The following is a 24,063-nucleotide window of genomic DNA, read 5'->3' as shown; positions in this document are numbered from 1 at the left end:
ATTTCGGTGGTTGCAGAAAATGGCGAGGCGGATGATTCAGCAGCAGGATAAGCGGAGCGCAGCTTTGACGGAAAAAGGCGAAGTGCCAATTACCAGTCTTGGTTTCGAGATGGCGCTGCAAGGTGGAAGCGGCCGGGGGGGAAGGAGGAGGAGGATGTCCTGGGCATAAACGAAGAAGCGGAAACGAGATGGTCGTCGGATGGGCAGAGGGGATGTTGGTCAAGATGAAGATGGAAAATGGGAAGAGATGGAATGAAGATGAGAAAAGAGAGTGACAATGGGTGACGAAGATGCGAGGTTGGAGGGGCTAGTGTCAAGGAGACCTAGGTAAAGGAATGAGAGAAGCTGTAGGGTGCGGACTGCTGCGGAACACGTAACGTGGGCGTCACCAAGCATCGGCAATAGGCACCATAGGCACCCTTGGGCACCATAAGTCGCGAGCTTGCTAGGGAGTGTGGGTATAGAGGTGCTGGGCGATGAGATCATAGGGGACTGTCTGAGGGCTGTCCACAGCCACCCTAAGCACCGCGGGGGGGTAAAAACTCACCAGTGGCTCCGCCTGTTGCGGGTTCCCCACGCCTCCTGCCCCTCTGAAATGCTCCTTGCGCTGCATTGCCCGGTGTGGCCTTTTGCTGCTTGGGCTCCCCATGCTCAAGCTCTCTGCCAAACAGCAATCCGACCGGCGCTGGTGCCCCTGCAGGCTCCTCCTCACAGATGCGCCATGGCCATGGCCAGATCTGCTCGAATCCTCCTGCAGTTGCGCGAATGGCTGACGAATCTGGGTCATCCCAGTCATCCCCATATTTGCTATCCGATCAACGTCATCAGGCCGGTTGGCCATTGGTATCACTGGCACAGGGCGACGATCTCTTCGACTTTGTCCTTGACAATATGCCGCTGCCGCAGCCCGCCGGTTCGAGACACAAATCGCATGCCGTTTGTTGGCCGGATTATCGTCGTTCAATCTCCCAAACACTTTGGGGGAGCACCTGTCCTGATAGTCGTGGTGATACTCCTGGAAATCCCAGTCCAGCTCCAAATCCAAGGCCCGATCCAGGTTGAACTGGGCATTCAGGAGGCTGTCCGGGTGGTATAGTTCGTCATCCAATATCACTGGCTCGAGGATGGTGGGTGCTGGAGGTGGTGCCATGTCGGGCACGTCGTCATCTTCCACCCTCCAAGAGTCAAAGTACGACTCCCAGCTGTCCGTTGGTGTGGCTGGCTTGGTGGAGGATGCTATCGATGAGTTTCGTTGGTGATGAGCCATGGCTGATGGGTTGCTAACGCAAGCAACGCGGATGGGCAAGTATTTGGTGAGTCTATTATCAGGTTGGTATAGACCTATCGCATCGTCATCTAGGAATATTACATGTACACGGGTGGAATGCGAATGGTCTAAAGCAGAGGACAGCTATGGGAGAAAAAAGATTCCATTTCCTATCCCATCGGCTGTTCCTTTCCTTTTGATGCATCCGCTTGCACCCGTCGGCCCAGCACCTACTTGGTATATGGCCCGAATATGAGAATCATCTTACCCTGCTGTGGCAGCCTTTCCCAAGTATGTTACCCACTCAGACTATCGGTCGTTCGCATGGACTACTATCGGGGATTCGCAGAAACAGCTCGCATGATGGTGGTACCCCTGAACCCGAGGAGGGTCATGCACACCTTGATTCGGCCGTTTTAGGCATTCCAATGCAAGGGGGACTCAACTTAACGAGCCGATACCAACTTTTGGCCGCGAGCTAGCACCAGAAGAGCTCTCCACCTTTCAACTGTCGAGGCTCAAACACGTCACCTCAACATCACCATTACCTTGATCGTCTTTTCTTCCGATTCGACAGGCCCAGATATGGCACAGCGACAAACCCAAGGACAAGCCTAGGGAGGCCTGTCAACGATAGGGAGCCGCGAGCTTATCGACAGGTCCTGCATCAATCGAACGCTGATCTTCGAGTGCAAGCCGCATTCCCCTTTTTACCCCGTTGACATCATCCGTATACATCAGTGTACAGGGCACCTATGTTCCGCCTCCGAGACTAAACTGACCCGCGTTCAACACATCGACAGAGACCACCATGTATCGAACCGCATCTTCAGGAGACTCTCCTCAGAAAAGGGGTAATAAACGGCTGGCCGAATGCATTCCGAGGGCATACCAGCTAGTCCGAACCCAAGCAACTCGGCAAACGTCCCACACCTTTTATTGCCTCGTGACTTCGTGTTGCTGTAAAATACAATTTCCCTGAAAGTCTCATGACATTTTTCCTGCCATGCAAATCTCGAATCGCTCAGATCGCTCGGTCGGCTCGCGGTTCGCATGTACAGGGGGGGATCATGTACGGGCTGACACCCCCCCCCCTGGTTCACTAGCGCGTCGCATTCCTACCTACCTACCTACCTACCTACCTACCTACCTACCTACCTACCTGCCTACCTACCTGCCTACCTGCCTACCTACCTACCTGCCTACCTACCTACCTGCCTACCTGCCTACCTACCTACCTATTCGTCGATCAATCTATCTATTACGATGCCCGGCAAGCATAAGAATCGTAAATCGTACGCGGATCCAGAACGACCTCGAGGACAGCGCTTAACAGAGAGAGAACGCGTTCAAATTCTTACCTTATATAATATGGCGAAGTGGAATCTTTCACAAATTGCGCGAGAACTTCGAATTGCTCGTACGACTGTTCAACTTTGTGTTCGCTCTGGTGTCTGTACGCCTCAAAGATCTATAGGACGTCCACCAATACTTACAACGAGAAAAAGACGACGTTTAATACAACGTGCAACTCTTAATGCCTATCATCGACGTCTTTTATATGAGGAAATCGCTCAACTCGAAGATATTCAAGTCTGTCGACGCTCTTTATTAAAGGCATTTGAAAAAGAACGATATTTTCGTCGTACAGCGCAAGAAAAGCCTCTTCTTACACCTGAGCATATGACAGCGCGTTTACAATGGGCAAAAAATCATGAAAACTGGAATATTGAGATGTGGAAACGCGTTATATGGACAGATGCGGCTTCGTTTACAACAGGAGGCTTTGGAAACGTTTATGTTACGCGTACAGTTGAAGAGAAATATCATCCAAGCTGTCTAGTTCCAAAATTTTCTGGTTTTTCAGCAGCCATGGCATACGCGTCGATATCTGCGATTTCAAAAGGTTCTCTTATATTGATGGATAAAGATTGGGGTAAAGTTTCAGCACAGATTTATACTCAAAGAGTTCTACCTCATTTTTATCAACATCTTCGAGAGATCGAACAAACAGTTGGATTTATGAGAGGTATTCTAATAGAGGACAATGCTTCTATTCATACAGCAAAGTTAACAAGAGCATATTATGCATATTATGGTGTTATTCGAATGGTTTGGCCTGCTCATTCGCCAGATTTAAATCCTATTGAGAATGTCTGGCGGCTTCTTAAATATCGAATTGGGAGACGTTTTCCAAAGACAGATGCTGAGGTTCGACAGTATCTACTAGAAGAATGGGAAAGATTGGATAAACAGGACTTTATTAAGTATATAGAGAGTATGCCAGAGCGCTGTAAAGCTGTCATCGCAGCCAACGGTGGGCATACAAAGTGGTAGAGAATGAGAGGTTTTGCAACAAGCTAGTGAACCAGGGGGGGGGTGTCAGCCCGTACATGATCCCCCCCTGTACTCTACTGGGTATCCCAGTTACCATTAGCTCACACGTGGTGCAGGCCCATCTCGTCGTGTGACAGATCCAAGGCCGGTTCCTGAACTTGTGCGACTCCATTTCCACTTGATCAGGTTACGCCGGCAACAAACACGACGAAGCTCTGGACCCACCTCTGACCCCCTTTTGGCACTTGTACCTGTGCCTTGCAGCTCGGTGTCCAGCACGAGCCAACAGCGGAATGATTATCCGGAAAATGAATCCTTAGGTCTCTAATTCTTGATTCCCGATTCTTCGAGGGCGTGCACCACGCTGTTATGTCTGAGTTCCGCAAGAGAGGGAAACCCAGCCCAAGGTGGTTCGCTGGAAGCCCCAAAGCACGGGCCTTAGTACTCATCTATGGTATGCTTCGAGTACTGGGTAAGCTTCAACAAATTTGGCTGAGATCTGCGGCGCGGCACGGCGAGCTCAGGGCTGGATGTCGTCGTTCACCATTTCCCGGGTTCCTGCATGAGTGCTCTCTAGATGACCCCTCCAGCCGCTCGTCCACAGGTGCCCTTCCGCGGTATGCACGCGCTGAAAGGTGAGCTTTTTGCAGGTCGTTCCGCAGCCGGACATCTCGCTCTGCGCCAGGACCTTGTTCCTAACCATCCTGATTCGAAAGTGGTATTTGATCCTGATAAGGCTAATTGTGCACGGTGTGGACGGGAGACAGGAAAATCACTGGGTTCAATCAAAAATTAGCCTCTGCCTAAATGAAGGCAGCTCTCGAGGTAACGAATTTTTGAAAATCTTTGAATCACGGCCGAGGAAAGCGCCACACTGGATTCTACAACCTCTTTCCTGGATCGCTATTGAACGTGGTTCGGCGAGCGAAACCGTACCGGCTATCTTCAACATTGACCCCAGCGTGTCGCGTACGTTCCGACATCATCGCACGGTACGACTTCACAGACCATCTTGAAATGAGGCAAATGCCTCTCCTAGGCTGGACAGGATTACATTCGGCTGCCCGCAAAGTATAACCTCCCTTTTGCCTCCAATGGTGCTCGTCATCATTCAGAAGGGCATTCCCTCCGAGACTGGTGCAAGTACCCATGGCGTTTTGGGGTTCCATACCTCGCCTTTGTGGGAAAAAGAGCCAGGTAGGTGTTTCTCTCATGTAGATCCACGCACACGATCTGTGAAACATTCATAGAGTGGTGTATGTACCAGGCACCAATTTTCCCGCCGCCCTTAAGCTAGGAATTAACGTGACTGAAGATCCCTCGACGCTCAAACCCGATGCCGGTCGAGTCTTCCACTCGGCTAGAACAGACCAGGGCATTGGGGTCGCTGGGATACAGCACGAAAAGATGGCGGAGGGGCTAATGTGATGCACGACGCGATGGTGACTCAAACATTTAGATTGTGTTTGGCCATGAGCTTCTTGGTGCATTTCGTATGTCTGTTAGAATGGCACATACGGGGAGAAAAGAGGGAAGAGTCTAATTGTGGCCGTTACAGGCCTGGACATTGACTCGATTTGTTTTTTGATAATTTCTCATTCTATGCTTATATGAGTGCAAGATAGTCGATCGCCTTTACTAGGAGGCTATGGCGCACCTACAAGACTGAACCAAATTCTATTGCCTAGAAGGTTGGTCTCCATTTCACAGCCTGCGCCGTCCTTCATCTCTTCCCAACAGGACGTCGACCAAGAAATCCCCAACGACCCGCTCAAATTCTCCAGGAATGCATATGATTTCAGTCGTCGCTCATTCATTATAAAACTTTTTCATAATCAGATGCAAGAATAAGTTGACATTGACTCGCAGCGCTCCTTCAAAGAATTCCATGAATTGTGTGTTGTTGAACTGTGCCTGTAAAAGATCGTCGAGCGGCACTTGAGCGTTCGCTCCAGGGATCATCATGTTCCCTGAGCTGCCGTCAATGGTGAACACCCCGACCTCATTTGAAGAGAACGTCAAATCCACTCGGTCCCATTGCCGTTCGTGGTATCCGCGCCAGTGGACGAGGACTCCCTTATCTGCCAGAGTCCGCGCAGAGTACTTATAGGAACCGAATTTGAAGGATCGCCCAGAACGTTGCAGTTCGCGTTCGTGTTCCCACTGTTTGCTAAAGGGCATAACGAACCGTTTCTTGCTCTTCTTGTTCTGCAGAGTAACCATGGCTTGTTCAATGTAGTCATTGTAGGTCTTCAACTGCTGCTCGAGATACAATGCTTGTTCATTAAGTCGTTGCAGAGTGGTCTTCACATTCTCAAGTTCACGCTGTCGTTGCAGTCTTCGTCGGTGCTTGGTTCGGATATCAATAGCAATGGCGTTGAGAAGGTCTTGATACTGATTGGAGCGTGTCAAGCGACCAATAGACTCGAGCTGTAAGATATTTTCCAAAGCAATACGCTTGAGGTCGGGGTATGAGAGAGCGCTGATGTCGAGGTGGTTGTTGACGTCAGTATAAGCACCACGACGTCCATTGCCAGCGCGGAGTTCGTCATTGACCAGAGTCTCCCATTTCTCCTCGTCTTCTGGAGCGATTGGCTTGATCAGTATCTCGAGGAGATTGGTGCCTGACTGGATTCGGATGATATAGAGGACGCATCGCTTGGTTTCGGTTAAAAGAGTCTTTACATCCGCGTCTGGATCTTCCGAGTTCAATAGTTTGGGGCTTAGTGTTAGACTGATTTCACTCGAGCTGACACCCCTGAGTTCGCTTTCATTGCTCTGGACGCTACCCAATTCTCTCAGGATGTCACGGAGAACATCGTCCTGATTCGGACAAATGTAACTAATCTCTTGAGACAACAGTTTGTGGATTGAAAAAATATCGGCCATCTTGATATACAGGGTCGGCTTTGTCTTTGCATACAGGTCGTTGAACTCGTCAATGTCGTAGTATTCCTCTGCTGGTGGTATTGATATGACTGAGAGAAACATTAGCTGGAAGATTTCGAATCGGCACTGGTCGACTTACCATGACTCCAAATGGCAGCAAACCGTCCGATAGACTCGCGCACGTAGTTGTTCAGGGGCTGGAGATAGACATTATCACCGCCAAATTCGCGACCTGAAGCGGCTTGGGTCAACACTTTTGCTATCTCACCGAGGTTACGTTTCTGTTCTTGAGTCATGGCTCGATCAGCCACACCAAACTTCTCTGGCTCCAGAAGAGCAGGTTGAAGATAGTGACGCCATAGCCACTGGCCCACAAGCTGAAGGACAGAATCAGTTTCTTCGCCGGGGAATCGTGCAACGAGATGCTCGTATGTCTGCTGGACAACAAATCGGACACCGAAGGGCATCCGTTGCAGACAGTCTTCTAGACAAAGGAAGAATTGATCTGTGATGTCTCGCAGATCCTGCATGTGGGCAATAAACGTTGCTCTAGTCTCCGGATCTCGAATTGCGACCTCTCTTGGTACATTAGGGTCTCTCTGGCTTCGTCGACCCGTTCTCAGTTCTTCGTTGTTGATGGCAGAAACATAGATCTGAAGCGGGTCACTTTCAAGATCAAGCGCTGCGTTGTCAATGATATTCTCCTTGACGAGCGGGCCGAGAATGTCTCTCAAGAACTTCCGATCTCGAGGCGATTTACTGTAGCCGCCGAACAGCTTGTTGGAAAATGAATTTGTTCGGAGGTAATCTTGCAGAGATATGGAGCAGTCGACTTCTTCTTTGACGGACCGCGCAATGAGTTTGACGAGATAATATTCTTCCCTTCGCTTTTGAGCGTAACCAAAAATACCCATGACTAGATGTTTGACGCGGTCGCATTCCTTTTCTGCTGTGGCCTGCTCTCTGATACGTCTCAACAGCCTCGACAGATACTGAGGCTGCGTCTGAAGGAGGAAAAAAAGTTCCTGGTAATGCTCCAATTTCCGGCGAGAGGCCTTGTTGAGCGCTTTTAGGTCGAACGGGTCTTTGGAGGCAATGTCTGAGTTGGGAAGGAGAGCGCCGACGTGGCCTCCAAAATGTCGTTGGTGTTTAACAACTTCATCCAGCGTAATCTTGTTCTTCACTAACAGAGCAATCTTGATGTCCAGCTGGGTGATGTATTGATCCGCAAGCTCATTCTGACGGACGTGCTGTACCACGGTCTTGCGAAGCCGCTCGAATTCTACCTCCTCTTCAAAGTCGAAATCACTGTCGTTCAAAAGATGTACAAAACTTTTCAGTGTTCCCACTGGAGGATTCTTTCCGGCAGTGAGGCTTTTATATGCCTTTCCTTGAATCTTTGCCCGAACAACGCTCTGAATCTTGATCACCTTTTCCATGTTCTCTTTAAAGTAGCGCTTCTTCTCTGCAAATAGGGAGCGGATGGCGGCTGCTCTCGCAAAGGCCTGTAATTTGGTGATGGACTCCTCGTGTCCTTCCATCTCACTGAGCAAGTCTCCAACATGATTACGGCAGAGCATGGCACGAATGAGGGCTTGTAGTTGAATTACTTCGATCTGCTTCTCACGAAGCTCTTTGAGAAGTTCCCCGGTCTGGATCCGGAGAATTGCCCCGCGAGAAACTGCTTGAACTTGGGTGAATTTGGCCGCATGCCTCTCCAGGGCTTGTTGCTGTGTTTGCAGCTGATTCCGCGCAATGAAGCCGCGGATTGCAGCCTGCAAAGGCCTAGTACTGGTCGATTGCTGTAGTAGAGAAAGCTTGAGCGAGCTATAGGTTTCCCTTCCATTTGCGCCTCTGAGGATTGCTTGAAAGTTGCTGATGGAAGCTGACTGCGATCTCAAGGATTGCTTTAGGGACGCAAGCTGGGAACGAACTTGACCAGCTCGGCCGGTGGCTTGTAATGTGACCCATGCAGGCGATGAGTTGAGTAGGACCTGCCTGATTTTATCTTGATTTATTCTTGCAAGGAATGACCTTGCCCCCGCTTGAAGTCGAGTGATCGCATAGCTTTGCTTTTCTAGCAACTCATGATCATCCTGAAGTCCTGCTCGGGCCAGCATCCCACGAATGATGGCCTGCAGCAATATGATTTCTTTTTCGGTTGTTCTGGTAGCCTCGTACTGGTTGAAAGCGTTCTGCCTAGATATTGCTCCTCGAATAGCAGCTTGCAGATTGCGAATACCAGCTTCATGAGTACGTGCTTGCGACTTGACTGCACGCGTTTGTGCACGAACATGACCTGCCCTGAAGAGACTTTGCAGCCTGAGCACCTCTTTATCCCAGGACCTCCATTGTTGCTCCTTTTTCTCCTGTCGCAATCTCACCAGAAACCCGCGAGTTGCAGACTGGAGATTAGTGGCGAAACGTTGCATATGGAGCCTGTAATCTGCAATCTGCCTGGCCCAATCGCCGCGGACACGTGACTGGATGTCGACGATGAAGTCCTCAGCATCCCAGAGCTGCTGCATCATATCGCCTAGCCGTAATCTGACCAACGCACCACGGATTTGATTTTGAAAGTCTGAGACGATCTCCTCCTGCTCATGCAATTCTCTGCCTATTCTTTCATCTTCAGTCTCTACTGACTCCGGCTCCGGCTCTGGCTCACCGAAGCTTGCACCCATGCCTAAAAAGCTCGGCATGCTGACCCCGGCCTTGTCGAGGCCTCGTTGTGTCTGTTCCAATTCATGATGCTCGAATTCGAGTTGACCAACAAGGTTCCCGATTCGGAAATCAACCATGCCTTTGCGGTAAAGGAGCCATGACAAAGCATGAATGCAGTAGATGACTTTCGGTATGTTTTTCTTTTCGTACAGATCGATCAGCTCGAAGCGGAAGAGGTCCGGTAGACCCACGTCCTCGAGGAACCGAAAGAACAAGACAATATTGTCAGAGTGTTTGAACTGCAATTTCGGATGGCGAAAGATCCTCAGGATTTGGTCGGGATGGAATGCTTGAACTATTTCTGCTAATGTGACCCCGTCGCGCAGAGCTTCCTCTAGTTGTACGATAGGCGGAATTGGCTTGTTGATAATGTCTTCGATCCACTCTTTGGCCTCGCCGATGTGACAGAGATATTCGTAAGCCTGTAAGAACTGCCGTTGTTTATCCATCCAATTCCTTTCACCCCAGCCATAACTCTTAGCCACCGACCGGGCACCTACTGCAACGGAGTCTGTGCGTTTCAATTGTCTCCGATTATGTAGTCCAATGACAGATTGGCCCGGGGCTGCAATGCCAAACTCTTCGGCATCACCAGTTTGTGCAAATTTTGACAAGGTTTTCAGATGGGTCGTAGAAGATTTTTGCAGTTCTCGGAGGTCGGGAGCTTTGAATGTATTTGCGTGCGGATTCAATGAATTTTGGTGCGTGTGAGTCTTGGCCTGATGCGTCTCTTGATGATGCTCGTGAAGATGCTTGTCGACGAATGGATCTTCGGAAAAACTTTGAGGGAAACGGTCGATGGTATGAGCTCGAACATGGTAGGGGCTCGGACGGCGGGCGTTGGATGTTGATTTTGGAGACGGGGCCTGAGGAAGTGGACGTAGACTTTGACGAATGTTGCGATAGACATGATCAGGACTGTTTTCCACGCTGCTGCTCCCACCGTAAGTCCTGATGGGTGTCATTTCTTCTGTGACTGTGTTTGCTCGCTTGTGACTTGGAGAGCCTCTTGAGTAGATACTGGAGTTGGTCGAAGTGACGGTGCTTGTGCGGCTGGGGAGAAAAGCATTAGACGCCCCAGAGTAGGCGGAGGAAGCCGTGGACGCCACTGAGGTCTGTCGCTGAGGAAGTCCGAACTGATTGTCTGTTTGTGCTCGGCGAAGAGCGTAGTGCGACATCCCGGAGAGCGCTCAGGCACAGGGCTAACGTAGACGAGCTTTGAACTGGATCGTACTCGAGGCTTGCGTCGCATCCTCAACAGTCTGCACAAGATGTCATTCAGCTAGTCAATAGTGGCACCTCAGACGGCTGCAAATTTCGAATCTCAGATGCGTGACAAGTAGCAAGGCTCAGACAGAATCAGGCAACAACAGTGAATGGACAAGCACTCTGATTTATTCAATCGACAGCCGGAGAGGTGAAGGCTGGATAAAATCGACAAGTACAGTCTCTGACAGTGGTTTGTTTACATAAATCCCCAAACAGGAGAGTGGGACACAAGGCGCCAAGCCTGTTGGTGAGAGCTTGAAGTGATGATTGGTCAAATTGCCGCACAGAGACGATTGGCTGCGCATGGGCCACCGCTCTCCGCCTTTTCATTCAAATTTCTCATTCGGACTGCGCGGCCTTCTGAAATTTTTCCCTTCCTTTGGAAAGGCCCTCCCTGACCCCAGCAGCCCATCAGTGAACTTCTCTGCTGTAGCACTCTACTACATCCTACTGTCGACATGCCGATTGCTAACGGAGACTTCGCCAATGGCACCCCTATCACGCGTAAAGTCGAGAAACTGGACTATCGGACCGCCCTGCAAGTCCTGGAGTCCGACTACGAAACTCGCGATGGCCTCGACATCAACAAACTGCTGGACTCGAATAAAAATGGAGCTCTCACTTATAACGACTTTCTCATTCTGCCTGGATATATTGGTATGGTTCTAGTCTTCCTTTATTTCGCTGGGAGATCGTGCGTCTAACGCTCTCGCTCAGGTTTCCCGGCCTCCGAGGTCACCCTCGACTCCCCCATTACCAAACGAATCTCTCTGAAGACCCCCCTTCTCTCTTCGCCTATGGATACCGTTACTGAGGATGCTATGGCCATTCATATGGCTTTGCTCGGCGGTCTCGGCGTCATCCACCATAACTGCTCTGCCGAGGAGCAGGCCGACATGGTTCGCAAAGTCAAGAGATACGAAAACGGCTTTATCTCCGACCCTGTCGTTCTCTCCCCTAAGACCACTGTTGGCGAGGCGAAAGAGCTGAAAGAGAAGTGGGGATTTGGCGGGTTCCCAGTCACTGGTACGTCTCCAAGCTTATCAATCATCGCCTCGTCCTGTCTTTCGATGATGTCCAAAGCTACTTACCCTTTTAAACTTTCGTTCATCCGCAGCATGAACTTGCAATGGGGAATTATGGAGATTTCTGTCTGAGAATCACGCCGCATCTTGCACTTATCTTATCTTTGAATTTGAGTATGCGCAGCAGCTGACAACGCGAGCAGAGAGTGGGCAGCTGAAGTCCAAGCTTATTGGCATCATCACCACTCGCGATATCCAGTTCCACCCTCGCCCAGACGACCTGGTCACAGAGGTCATGTCAAAAGACCTGATCACTGCACCAGCTGGAACGACCCTGGCCGAAGCCAACGATGTTCTGCGCAAGTCAAGAAAAGGTAAACTGCCTATTGTCGACTCACATGGCAACCTAGTTTCTCTCCTTTCCCGATCCGACCTCCTCAAGAATCTAAATTACCCTCTTGCCTCCAAACTACCCCATTCGAAACAGTTGATTGCGGCTGCCGCAATTGGCACTAGGCCCGAGGATAAGATCCGATTGCAGAAATTGGTTGATGCCGGGCTGGATATTGCGATTCTGGACAGCAGCCAGGGCAACAGCATGTATCAAATCGACATGGTCAGATACATCAAGGAGAAGTACCCTGAACTTGACGTCATTGCTGGAAATGTGGTGACGCGAGAACAAGCCGCGAATCTTATCGCTGCAGGTGCCGATGGCCTGAGAATCGGCATGGGCAGCGGCAGTGCTTGCATCACACAGGAGGTCATGGCTGTGGGACGACCTCAAGCTACAGCTGTTCACGCCGTTTCGTCCTTTGCCGCCAAATTCGGCGTGCCCTGCATTGCCGATGGAGGTATACAGAACGTCGGCCACATTGTCAAGGGAATCGCGATGGGTGCCTCGACAGTCATGATGGGTGGTCTCCTTGCCGGCACCACTGAGTCTCCTGGCCAGTCCTACATCAATCGTGAAGGTAAGCTTGTCAAAGCTTACCGGGGCATGGGCAGCATCGACGCCATGGAAGACAAGAAGGCTGGCGGAGGAGGCAAAAACTCCAAGGCCAGCAATGCCGGAACGGCGAGATACTTCTCAGAGGGTGATCGATTGTTGGTCGCACAGGGCGTCTCGGGGGCAGTGCTGGACCGAGGTTCTGTCACCAAATTCGTGCCTTACCTGCTCGCTGGTCTACAACATTCTCTCCAAGACATTGGCTGCAAGAGCTTGGTCGAGTTTCGCGACGAGGTGAACAGCGGCAAAGTGCGATTCGAGCTCCGGACCGTCAGTGCCCAGGCCGAAGGGAACGTGCATGGGTTGGACAGTTTCGAGAAGAAACTCTACTCCTAGGCGGCCGAACAGAATGCCGAAACAACAGCATGGCGAAGGCGAACCTGGCGTTGATGGCCAGCCCGGGAATGTGATATCACTCTATCTCAAGTGTTTGACGTTGCACATGATTTCATGATTGGAATGACATACCCACAGATAGTTTCAAATAGATGGAAGGCTCTCCTTAAACACATTCATACCGTTCTGGTTATTAGTACATAGCCTAGTCCACCCTTATCCATTTGGACCTCGGCGCGTTGTCGGCTCTGCAAGGCACCGTCTTATCCAGCGCATTAATAGTACTTCGTTCGAGCATCGAGCGTCAGCCGAGCAAGTCAGATCAAACACGCTCTTCCCCATCTTTCCCTAACCTCCCTTTGCTCCCCCCACGGGCCATTGCTCCTTCTGTTCAGCCTCGGCCTGTCTCACTTTGTCGTTTACAACAACTTTCCTCAATGCCCGTGTTTCCCTCAACCTCGACAAGTAGATTTCCAGGCAAAACATCTTCTTTTCCTGATATTCCGCTTTTAGATTTCGGTCGCTCATATCTTAAGCCGCAACGGCTCCCCTATCCTCGTTTACAAAGACGTTTGCCCTTCCACCTTGCACGCCCGACCATTAGACAGTACTGCCTACTCTCTGGCCCGAGCTTAGACACGGCTCTTCCATTCGTCACCTCCCGCCGCTCCCGGATTGTTTGCGACCTTACAAGCCGCTCAACAGACGCAGCCTTGACGATGTCTTCGAAACAGAAGCCAAAATTCGAGGTCAGAGGCTACTCGGAGCACAAATCTCCCAAGCCGGCCTCTCCTTCAGCCAGCACGATTCTCGTCTCCCCAAGCAACGAGATTCTCCTTCTCCACCGTGTTCAGACTTCTAGTGCATTCCCCTCTGCACATGTCTTTCCTGGTGGCAATCTAGAACCCAGCGATGGAGAATTACCGACCGATCCCAAAGATGTGAAACAGCATCTAGACAGCATTGCATACCGAACAGGCGCAATCAGGGAGTTGTTCGAAGAGACAGGGATATTATTGGCTCGCGAATCCAAAACCGCGGAATCTCTACTCCCTGTCAGTACGGCGGTGCGAAAGGATGGTCGTGAAGCCGTTCACAAGGGCAAGATCTTGTTCAAATCCTGGCTATCCACCATTTCCCCCAACGCAGTCCTCGACACAGACCGCCTTATCCCATTCACCCACTGGGTCACCCCACCCAATGTACCGAAACGGTTCACCACGCAGATGTACATCTATTTCGTCGACCCGTCAGAGAAGGGCAACCCGAGTGTCCACGCGACAGCGGACCAAATTGAAACCATGGCCCCCGAGTGGAGAACTGCGAGGGATTGGTTGAGTATGGCGAGGAGCGGAGACATAATCCTGTTCCCGCCGCAATTCTTACTCCTCTATCTGGTTTCAGAGGCACTTGATGGACCCGGGGAGGGCCAGGCGGATATTTTGAGGAAGAGAGAGACATTGAAGAGACGGATTGAAACGGAAGGGAAACCCGTGCCATGGAAGGAGAAATTTATCTCTCCGATTGGCATGAGTTTCGGAGAGGATGGCAGAAGCGTGCTTGCGCTGGATAAGCCAGGTCCCGAGTTGAAGGGGTCGGGCTTGAAGGGGGATGAGGAATATGTTGTGCTGGTGAAGTTCAATAAGGAGGGACCAAGGAACGTGGAGATCGGGTTGAGGAAGGAGGTCCTGAGAGAACGGAGGGAAAAGGGAATAGAAAAGGGTAGTAAGTTATAGAATCATATAGAGACCTGAGCGCTTTTTGAATCTATCAGTCTGGATATCATGAATGGAATTCCTCCAGCGCCTCGCTAAGTGAGCAAGCATGAGGGACTAGGCGATTTAACGTGTCATCCTGTGATCTGACAGCCACCCCGTCTCTCTAGAACCACGACAGAGTCCACAGTGCTGGTAAATTCGGCCACCGTTCCTGCCACCGAGCAAGAATCTCTGGCACTTTCTCATCAAAGCTCATCCTCGCCGCTCCGGTCCCATTCTCCCACCCTTGTGTACCGCTTAATTGCCTCTCCTGGATGGCGGCCTCGTTCAAGCTGTCAGCGAGCTCAAGGATTGCTCCACCGCCGACAAGCGCTTCTTCGTGGTTATCCTTAATATCGATGTTAAACACGTGAACAGGTCTATTTAACGGTGCGCCACGGTCGAGCAAATTGTCCACCACAGCGTCCCAGCATCGTTCCTCGCAGGTAAAAATCACATCCACCACACCTCCCTCCGTTCCCACGGCGCCTTTGTCTCCGCGATTCAAGGCCTCCATCCTGGCAGCGCCAACAATCCAGTCGTGAAACCGTTCCGGTCCCCATTTAATCTTTCTATTTCGATCAAGCATGTTTAATATCCCGTTATTTCGATAAAGGCGCGGATCTTGCGCGTTGAGTTCCTCGTACATCTTCGTATAGGATGTGGTGTTGAAATTGTAGACTTGGGGTTGTGATATCGAGGGGCCTGGTAAGCGGACGTAGCTGCCCGTGCCGAAGGAGATGACGGGATATTGGTGCGTTGAGGTGGAGAGTCGAAGGTGAGCCTCCATCGAGCGATTGTTGTTGGAGGCACAGACTGTGCAAAATTTGAGTTTGAAGGGGATTTCATCTTGCGAAGTGGCGGGCGCATGCGCTGTAGGCGCCGCTGTGGTAGGTGGGGTAGGTGTATCAACGCTGCCGTCGAGGCCTGTTGGAGCAATGGATTGCGAATGAACGGGCGCTGTCGGAGTAGGTACGGTAGGAGAGGGAGCTACAGTAGAAGACGGGGGAGGTTGTGGTGTCGGTTGAGCGGCTTGAGGTGTCTGTATTCGCGCCTGGAGGCGAGCGCGCCGAGGGTCTGTAGACATGATGTGAGACGGATAAAGGTGGGTTATTGCTCTGGAAAAAGTATGGTATATTTGCTGGTTTTGGGTCAGTGGGCTCCTTTTGGCATTTTTGAACAGACAAGAAATTCAAGCAGCATCCAAAACGGCGCAGTCAGATATTTGAAATTGCGTATTATTTATTGTGGATGTCCGCAGCAAGAGAATAGGACAGCTCCAATAAGATGGTCATCACAGGATGGGCACGAGAGATATGAAGGGCTGCTGGACTGGCCGAGCTTACCTTGGTCGACAGCGTGAATGAAGCCTTGTGATGGAAGTGATGATGATGGTGGCTGCCGAGGTCGAGGGTGTCTGGGGAGGATGTCGGTGACTCGGTGCCAACGTCGAGGTTGTCGAGATCAGGCAGCGCAGCAGGAATCCCGGCTGCGGATCAGGATTCTGGATGCGAGATGCGGCGAGGGCGGCTAATATTCTCCATGAAGGGAAGCGAGGAACTGAGGAAGCTCAGCCTGGCACTGGGCCCTAGTGCCCACCAGACTGACGGGCCCAGCTGCCCTGCCTTGGCCCTTGGGGACGCGCGGCGGCATCTGAAACGCCTAGTGGGCGACTGTGGGGAGCCTGCAGTGTTGCTGGCCGCCCGTGGTTGGAGGCTCTGTCGTCCCATTAGATCCCATTCCACTTGGAGGCACAACCAGGTAAACCAGTGAAACCGATTCTCCTCCCAATTCTTCCATCTCTGTTCGAATACCTATCTACAGTGGAAGGTACCTGCCTATATTGCTACCACCCTGAACTTTCTCAACTCCTCCCTCTTTACCTCTTCACCAGGCTTGCGCTGACCTCCTCTCTTGCCTGCGGCCGCAAACACACATCTTGTCATCCTCCTCACCACCACCATGCGCCATCGCCTGACTTTGTTGCTCTTCTAATCCCTTCGGCATACTACTTGAACCTTTTCCCTGCGTTTCGGCCCATCACATCTCTCTCTGGTCGCTATATTTAGATCTGCCGTATTTCTCGACCCTCACCGTTTTCGCCTCGTCTGATTCTCGACTACTTGACTCGAGGTCCTTACACTGCTCATTATTCTACCTAGGACCTTCAGCCGCTCGTACCTGGCTCCTCGGGACGCATTCCATTCTCTTCCTCGTACTCGACACACTCTCTCCTCGTTAAGCGCGCGCTGTCCTTTCGATTCTCCAGATTTCACCCGCCTCCATTGGTACTTTTTGGGACCCTGTTAGTCGCCCACCGCTCCCTCCTTGCTCTGGTCTCGTGCCTATAGGTGCGCTTCGACGAAGAATAACAATTCAATCCTTCTTCCTTCGCGAGACCTGTTCCTCCTTTGCCTCCTGAACATCTTGCGACCGATTCCATCTTTCTTCCACGGTCAGGATGGCCACCATCACAGCCTCACCACCTACGATGTCCCCCCCTATGGCCGCGACCACAACCTCTCCTCCCAGTCTCCCTCCTTTAATCACTAACACCCCGACACCGCGGCGGACGAGTTCGCAAAGACCAACTTCATATGCTGAGAGACGGATGTCGTCCTTTTCCACGAATTCAAAAGGTTCCTACCTTCCGCAATCCCGGCCGACGTCCTATGTCTTTCCTGCCTTCCACTCGAGCCTCTCATATACCCTCGTTCGAGACTTTGCCTATTTGACGACGCACCCTTTACATTACGGTCCCCCCCCAAATCAATCGGGCCTATCTACACCGGCGAGCGAGTCGAGAAGACTGTCGGATCCTGCTATCTCGTCATGGGACGACTCCAGAGGCCAATGGTCTGCAACCCCGCCTTGGATTTCAGAAACAAACGCCAGCGGCTTTAGTAGGGATCGATTACCTGCAATTGCATTTAAAGACGATGGGCCGCCTTACAGCGAAGATGAAGATATTCAATCCCCCATTGTCACCACCAGCAGACACAAAAAGCACAAATCAAATGAGCGAGGGAGATCTCCTGGAGCAGCTGGCCCCAATCGCGGCGTCGTGGTCGGCGCAGCTGGTCATGCAGAAGACGCAGATGGACCGGGTGAGGCCGTCGATACCTTTGACAACAACGCGCTGCGATTCCCGCATGCACCCCAACACCGAGACTCCAACTTCGCAAAACCTCTACAGCGCAATCCGTCCCCTTATGGTGACGAAGGGCCCGTGTCCGAGGACGAATCCTCGGATGCCGAAGACGATGCCCGATTCTCAAAAGACTATTCATTCACCATTGCCAGTCCCGACGAGGAAATGCATGGCAAGGCTGTCGCACTTTTTGATTTCGAAAGCGAGCATCAAAATGAGTTGCCCTTGAAGGAAGGACAGATAATTCTGGTGTCGTATCGGCACGGCCAGGGTTGGTTGGTGGCTGAAGATCCCAGGACAGGCGAGAGTGGACTCGTACCCGAAGAGTTCGTGCGCCTGGTTAGGGACATTGAGGGAGGTCTACGCGGGCTGAATGCTGTGACTATTGACGGTGATGGGAATATGGACGGTATCATCAGTCCCGTGTCAACTGATCCGAGCTCAATCAATACGCCAGTACCCAACAATCACGACTTTCCTCCACAGCTGCAACATGGCTCATACAAATCTAACAGTAATGGTGCGAGCTACGGCGAGAAACATCCTCCAGTACAGTCGAATTTTAGCACTAGCAGTCGCGATTTTAGCCCATATCCTTTGCCCGCCAAGGGTGAGGATAACTTAGCGAAGGAGAGGGAAAGGGAACGAGAGAAGGCAACCGACACAAGCTAGTGCCCCGTTCCGATTGTTCCCTTCTAACGCCCTCCAGAACATTGGAGAGGAAAGATGATAACCGAACGGTGAAAAGAATATGGTAAAGACAAGGAATCAGCGACACGCGTTAGACTGAGCCTGCGCTTATGGGTAATGGCATGATAAATTTTATTTTCTAATGTGTTGTATGATACGATATCCCATGGACGATGCCACAAGGCAAACTATCAACGGCCACACATGGACGCGAGCTGTTGGCGGGTTGGAATGAGCCACGCAGTGTGAGCTTTTGCGAAGAACGAAGCATGAGGCAACGGTACAGATGAATCTGCGGAGCGTACCAGTGCTGAAAGAGAGATATCCCCCTCTGACAGCGGCTGGAGCTTAAGTTGTCCGAATGAAGGCGATCCTGGTTTCTAGATCGTCTCTGACACTGCAAATGAGGCCAGCTCAAAGGGATATAGAAACCAAGACGAAACAGTAGAGGAAGAACAAACACAGACATTTCAAACCCTATCATACCCAGCGTTGTACACCTTTGGTAACTATAAAATATCCACTTCATGTTGATCTCACGCCGATCTATCTCGTTGCAAGGGGTCCTTTTTTCTTTGCCAAGGTCATGAGAGAGCTTGGAGTGCTCTTGTGCGTTCCGTCGACTCAGTCTCCTCTGAGATGCACATAGCTGGCTATCGTCGGCAATCCGAGATGCTTCCTCCAACCACTTCTTTCCCACGGCCCGCCAGTTGGAATACTAAGAGCCTGTCAAAGACTATCTCCCACAGCCACAAGTATCATGGGCAGCAAGACTTCCCACCACGCTCACCAGTCCCAGAACTCGTCGTAGTTTCTGCATCTCCTCTGCCTCCCATCCCTGCTGACTTACGGGTTCACGGCAGATTCCTGGTACCCATCGTCCCAGTCCTCAACCCGTCTCGTGGAACCAGCACATCCCGATGAGCCTGTAACCCTTCGGCTGATCCGGCGGCTGAGCTTCCCCTGCTCCTTCTCGTATCTCAACCCCTCCACTTCCCTCCTGGTTGCACCCCCATTGTTCACCCGTTTGCTCAAGATCAAATGCTTCGGTTTGCCCAGATAGACCCCGTTGCGTACTTTCCTCTTGCGATTGAAGTAGGTGAGGGAGATGTAGAGGCCGTGAATGTGTGAAGGGATAATGGCCAGGATGAACATGACGCAGTTTAAGATGAAGTCTTCATTCAGGCCCGTGATAATCAGGACCACGAGCGGCGGAAAGAGAATGTTCAAGGCCGCGATGACCAGGCGTTTGAAGAGTGGGATTCTCATTGTCATATTTGATCATGTCAAATAGTATGACGAGTGATTGACCTGGTAGCGGTCCTTGTGTTTTCTTGATGGCCAGTACCGTTGATTTTGGTGGTTTCTTGTGGAATGGCACGATGCAGACCAGGCTCGGTTAAACAAGAGCAATCGATATCATCAACGTGATGACAAAGCCGCTTCAGGAGTTTTCACCTTCTGGCCTTGCCGGAGATCTGAAGAACTGTAGCCAAAGCGTAGAGACTCGGACTCAACGAGGGGGAGCAGCATCATCATTTGTACCCTCGCTCTCACCAGCTGCTCAAACTGTGGCGGTGCGCATGCTCGCCCTATCCTTCGAGCCTCCACTGCAGGGACTTTGCAGGTATTTGCCCAGCCAGGAAAAGCATCGTGGGGTATATGCGTGTTGTACAAGAAAGTGCATGGCAAATAGAACCTGCGGAATGTTGATCGTTGGGATCGTCCACGGGTTGGAGTCAAGCATTTGGTGGCATCAGACATCATCTTTTCCAAGATGTGGCTGGTTGTTGCCAATCGGCCCGTGCCACGACCATCTTTCCGAGCATCAAGCAAAGTGGCGTCGGTACGAGGTACGTCAGGATCTCGTTATACATATTGTGGGTGGAGGAGGCAATTGACAGATTGGCTATACAAAAAGGGGCATGATGATAGAGAAGGCGGTGCTGAGCTTCAATTTGGATACGGTTCTGCTAATAGATCATCGAGGTACTCAGGACATATCTATGCAAATTGTTTTTTGCTTCTACATAGTGGGGCTAAATGATACATACTTTGGTGTTCTATACTGGTTCCTTTCACAAGCTGCATTATTTCTGTTCATTCATGCGTGTTCAGACATACCTTGAAGTCTTATTTCTCAATGCTGACCATTGGCAGCATGAACATGCATTTCATCACCCTATTCCGTCGACGGACTATCGACTCCCACTTACAAGTAGAATGGCACTCCCTAGCTGCCGTCGGATATCCTCGTTGTCCACGTCATGGGTATCTTCTACCTCCCCCCACATGCTCGTCTGCCATCGTACTTCGAGACTTGCGGCCTCGGCGGCCTCCTCAATGCCAAAACGCGTCTCATTGCCGCTGGATTGCATGTCCCGAAATTCCTCGCTCCACTCAATCAACAGTCTCGTACCGACGAGAAGACTCTTTCCTGCCAACACTGCCCGCTCAAGGGCCGCGAGTTCATACACCGGCAGCCCAGTGATCCACCCTCGTATAACGCTTCTCGTGGTTTCATCCTGCTGCGTGGGCATAATGTTGTTTTCGTCGAGCACAGGCTTGATTTCCACACCAGGCCACACAAATGTGCTGAGATAGCTGATTATTGGTTTGGCTATCCTAATCTGAATCTCGCGCAGTGACTCTGTCCGCTCGGTTTGCATTTCTAATGCAGAGGCTGGTGTGTATTCTGGTGCCCAGCATAGTAACGTATCTGTGTCCAGATATCTCATCATGGTCGCAATGATTTCATTTCGAATCTTGCTATCCCCCCGCGCTTCTGCTTCGCTGATGTCCTGCGCCCGCGCCACTATTGAAGTCATGGGGATGTTATGGTTCTTCAATGCTTGCTGCGCAGATTCGAGCATGTCCCATTCAATCGCGATAGCATGTGCTAGGTGCGGCTTGGAGTGCGGGACCGTGAGGATAGATTTCGACGGAGTCCGCACGGGTCTTTTGTCCAAGTAGACTTGATACCCCTCAGGGACTTCTTTGACGTGGACTTCTTTCCAGAACCTTTTTTTCAATGGGCTTGTCTTCCCTCCTGGTTGATTGGCTGCGCGGAGCTCTTTGCCTTGTTTGAGCAACTCAGCTTTCCTTCTCCGTTCTTCAATCCGGTCGCCATATTGTGGTGATGTTGGAATGGGAGCGCTGGGAGGTGGTCCGGTTGCTGTAATGGGGAGCGCAGTGGCGGATAATGAGCTGGTCGAGGATATTCGGCGGATTGTTGGCATCGATAGCCAACCTACCGAAGAATGGCTTCTCAAAAAGCGGTCAGAAGATAATGATATTCTTAGCATATTTATCCGCATATTTTTGCTCCAGCTACGAACAGAGACAAGACGAAAGAGAGCAAATGTGAGTGCCTTGAACATCCTCGATGAAATTTCAGACTACAATTCGACAACCGAGGGCTAATGTCACGTGGAGGTCTTGTTCCCTCTCCGCATGATTCGCGCATACAAAAGTCCCAACCCATTCACCATCCCAACTTTCCTTCGAGAAACTTATCCAATTTTCTCCCTTCTCTTATTGTAACGCACCCCATTTATTGGTTAGAAAAGGCTTGAAGAGCTTGGAAGCATATGGAGCCTTGGCGAGAGCTGTCAAAGCTAGGAGCATAATGATCGGCTATCGTTCCACTGAACGACGCTGCACGCAATATAGGCCTCAGTACGGCGCTCTTTCCTTCCTGCGCTTCCAGAAAGCCCTTCAAACATTCGTTACCGTTGGGGAGGAAGATACTGTTCGACTCGGGACCCTTGCTGCGTGCTGTGAGATTCATCCTCTCACTATTCTCCATTATAAGGGCGCTTTACATCAAACGCCTAAAAATACTTCATCGCCCAAGTAACAAAGACATTAAGTTGATATAATTTGAGACATTACGAATTCTTACTGCAGGGGAATCAGAAATCGTCTCTAGGGCTGACGACAAGAGAATCTTTAGAGAATTTAAGAGAACGATAAAGGGGAAGTTAAATGTCGAGCATATCACCGTCTCGGCTCATGTCATAACTTTGCAAAATTACCGGTCATTCGGAAAGATAGTTCTATTAAGTCCACCACCCACTTAATGCAACACCCTAGCGTTGCAACACGCGATTTGATCACTGTTGCAACTGAACAAGTCTCAATTACTCAACTAGCACTATCGTTTATGTGGAACACGTTTGTGAACGCCTCAATTGGATCGTTTAAGGTGCCATTCCTTTTTTTTATAGACTGTCTAGTCCTCCTAGTCGTCGTCGTCGTCGCCGCCAATGTCGCCAATGCCTCTTTAGCCTGCTGTATACTCTCGATACTAGCAAAGGTCTCGTTCGCATTAATTGCCTTGCCTTTTTACCTCTGTGTCTTCGATCGCTCTAGTTGAGCCTTGAGACTAGCGATTTACCTATTCTTCTGTCCATTATCCCATTGTAAACGATCGAGTTCTTTAGCCGTCTTACCTAGGAACGTGCGGAACGACCTTGAGATCATTTCCTAGTGTCTAGCTCTGTGAATGGAATCGCTGTAAATTCATCTATTAACTAGTGTATAATAGGTATCGTCCTCGAGGGCTTTTCGCTTACGAGAAGGTGGTGTTCGTGGCGTGGTCTCAGCGGTTACGGCGTCCTTAAGAACTAGGCTAGATCGAATGACATTCCGCGGGTTCCATGGATAAATATTACTAGCCTTTCAGCTAGACTTAATATTGACGACACTAAGACCTTCCTAGCTAGCCTTCTAATAGATCTATGGAAATCTATTCTTCTTAACTAGACTTATATCGTCGAATTTAACTAGATTAGCGATCTACTCTCGATAACGAAACTTAATAGACGAAAAATAAGTAAGATTAAGTAACTAGAGAGCGTAGCTTAAGTACGATAGTGTTAGACACAGCCTTGCGGAAGACCGATTGCGAGTCGCACAAGCACGACTCATCACGCTCATTGGACACCTAGAAGGATCCACGGAGGAACAAGGCTAGATTACGTGATAGGCCCTGTTGGCCCTGTTGGCCCTATTGGCTCTGTCAACAGAGCGCATAGAGCGCATAGAGCGCACAGAGCACAAGCATTATATATACACCCTCATTACCCTAGATAGTTACACTCTCTTCGTAGCCAACTTATGTTATCTACTGGACTATATAGTTCTTAGTAATAGAGAACCCTGCTTATACCTTGTGTCTTTCCCAACTAGCTCATGCTATTCTAGGATTGTTGCTAAGAACCCTAACCCAGTTAGGATTAGTAGGGATCCTTAACACTTTGGCTACCACCCCCGTTGTAGAAGACGACCCCTATGAGCAGACCGAACCGACCCGCCTCACCTATAAACGAACTCACATAACGTACTGCACGACTATCACTCAACGATAATACGATGTCGACAACTTCGAGTACACTAAGATCAACACTAAGCACCCCAAGGACTACGGCCAGTGCACCACCACCGGCGTATGGAACGGGTGTGGTAAGCTCATCGAGAGACGTGCTATTAACAGTTAGCAAGGGAAAAATTGGCAACCCACCTAAGCCCTTCAACGGCGTAAAGTTTAAGCTTATATCCTTCATTCACTATATAAATATATATATTCTAATGAACCCTACTAATTT

At 50.5% G+C, this 24,063-nt stretch overlaps 8 protein-coding genes across 8 annotated transcripts; 3 read left to right on the top strand and 5 right to left on the bottom strand.

Annotated features, from left to right (window-relative positions):
- Positions 1 to 445: 445 nt before the first annotated feature.
- On the bottom strand, positions 446 to 1,267 carry Z519_10852 (uncharacterized protein; the record flags this gene model as incomplete). The annotated part of the gene is made up of 1 exon (XM_016768567.1): positions 446 to 1,267. One exon carries the CDS (start codon positions 1,265 to 1,267, stop codon positions 446 to 448), a length of 822 nt encoding a protein of 273 aa, XP_016614954.1.
- Positions 1,268 to 5,413: 4,146 nt separating this feature from the next.
- Positions 5,414 to 10,395, bottom strand: Z519_10851 (uncharacterized protein; the record flags this gene model as incomplete). Its single annotated transcript, XM_016768566.1, has 2 exons — positions 5,414 to 6,582; positions 6,633 to 10,395. 2 exons carry the CDS (start codon positions 10,393 to 10,395, stop codon positions 5,414 to 5,416), a joined length of 4,932 nt encoding a protein of 1,643 aa, XP_016614953.1.
- Positions 10,396 to 10,944: 549 nt separating this feature from the next.
- On the top strand, positions 10,945 to 12,856 carry Z519_10850 (inosine-5'-monophosphate dehydrogenase; the record flags this gene model as incomplete). The annotated part of the gene is made up of 3 exons (XM_016768565.1): positions 10,945 to 11,143; positions 11,204 to 11,512; positions 11,715 to 12,856. The coding sequence occupies 3 exons, from the start codon at positions 10,945 to 10,947 to the stop codon at positions 12,854 to 12,856; spliced, it is 1,650 nt and encodes a 549-aa protein (XP_016614952.1).
- A 719-nt stretch (positions 12,857 to 13,575) lies between these two features.
- Z519_10849 (uncharacterized protein) lies at positions 13,576 to 14,592 on the top strand (the record flags this gene model as incomplete). Its single annotated transcript, XM_016768564.1, has 1 exon — positions 13,576 to 14,592. The coding sequence occupies one exon, from the start codon at positions 13,576 to 13,578 to the stop codon at positions 14,590 to 14,592; it is 1,017 nt and encodes a 338-aa protein (XP_016614951.1).
- Positions 14,593 to 14,737: 145 nt separating this feature from the next.
- Z519_10848 (RNA polymerase II subunit A domain phosphatase ssu72) lies at positions 14,738 to 15,700 on the bottom strand (the record flags this gene model as incomplete). Its single annotated transcript, XM_016768563.1, has 1 exon — positions 14,738 to 15,700. The coding sequence occupies one exon, from the start codon at positions 15,698 to 15,700 to the stop codon at positions 14,738 to 14,740; it is 963 nt and encodes a 320-aa protein (XP_016614950.1).
- A 1,374-nt stretch (positions 15,701 to 17,074) lies between these two features.
- Positions 17,075 to 18,436, top strand: Z519_10847 (uncharacterized protein; the record flags this gene model as incomplete). Its single annotated transcript, XM_016768562.1, has 1 exon — positions 17,075 to 18,436. One exon carries the CDS (start codon positions 17,075 to 17,077, stop codon positions 18,434 to 18,436), a length of 1,362 nt encoding a protein of 453 aa, XP_016614949.1.
- An 864-nt stretch (positions 18,437 to 19,300) lies between these two features.
- On the bottom strand, positions 19,301 to 19,729 carry Z519_10846 (uncharacterized protein; the record flags this gene model as incomplete). Its single annotated transcript, XM_016768561.1, has 1 exon — positions 19,301 to 19,729. The coding sequence occupies one exon, from the start codon at positions 19,727 to 19,729 to the stop codon at positions 19,301 to 19,303; it is 429 nt and encodes a 142-aa protein (XP_016614948.1).
- Positions 19,730 to 20,652: 923 nt separating this feature from the next.
- On the bottom strand, positions 20,653 to 21,693 carry Z519_10845 (uncharacterized protein; the record flags this gene model as incomplete). The annotated part of the gene is made up of 1 exon (XM_016768560.1): positions 20,653 to 21,693. One exon carries the CDS (start codon positions 21,691 to 21,693, stop codon positions 20,653 to 20,655), a length of 1,041 nt encoding a protein of 346 aa, XP_016614947.1.
- Between the last annotated feature and the right edge of the window lie 2,370 nt (positions 21,694 to 24,063).

This window comes from Cladophialophora bantiana (genome assembly GCF_000835475.1).
Source record: "Cladophialophora bantiana CBS 173.52 unplaced genomic scaffold supercont1.20, whole genome shotgun sequence".
In the NCBI taxonomy this organism is placed as follows: Eukaryota; Fungi; Ascomycota; class Eurotiomycetes; order Chaetothyriales; family Herpotrichiellaceae; genus Cladophialophora; species Cladophialophora bantiana.
This window is presented reverse-complemented; position numbering and strand designations above follow the sequence as displayed.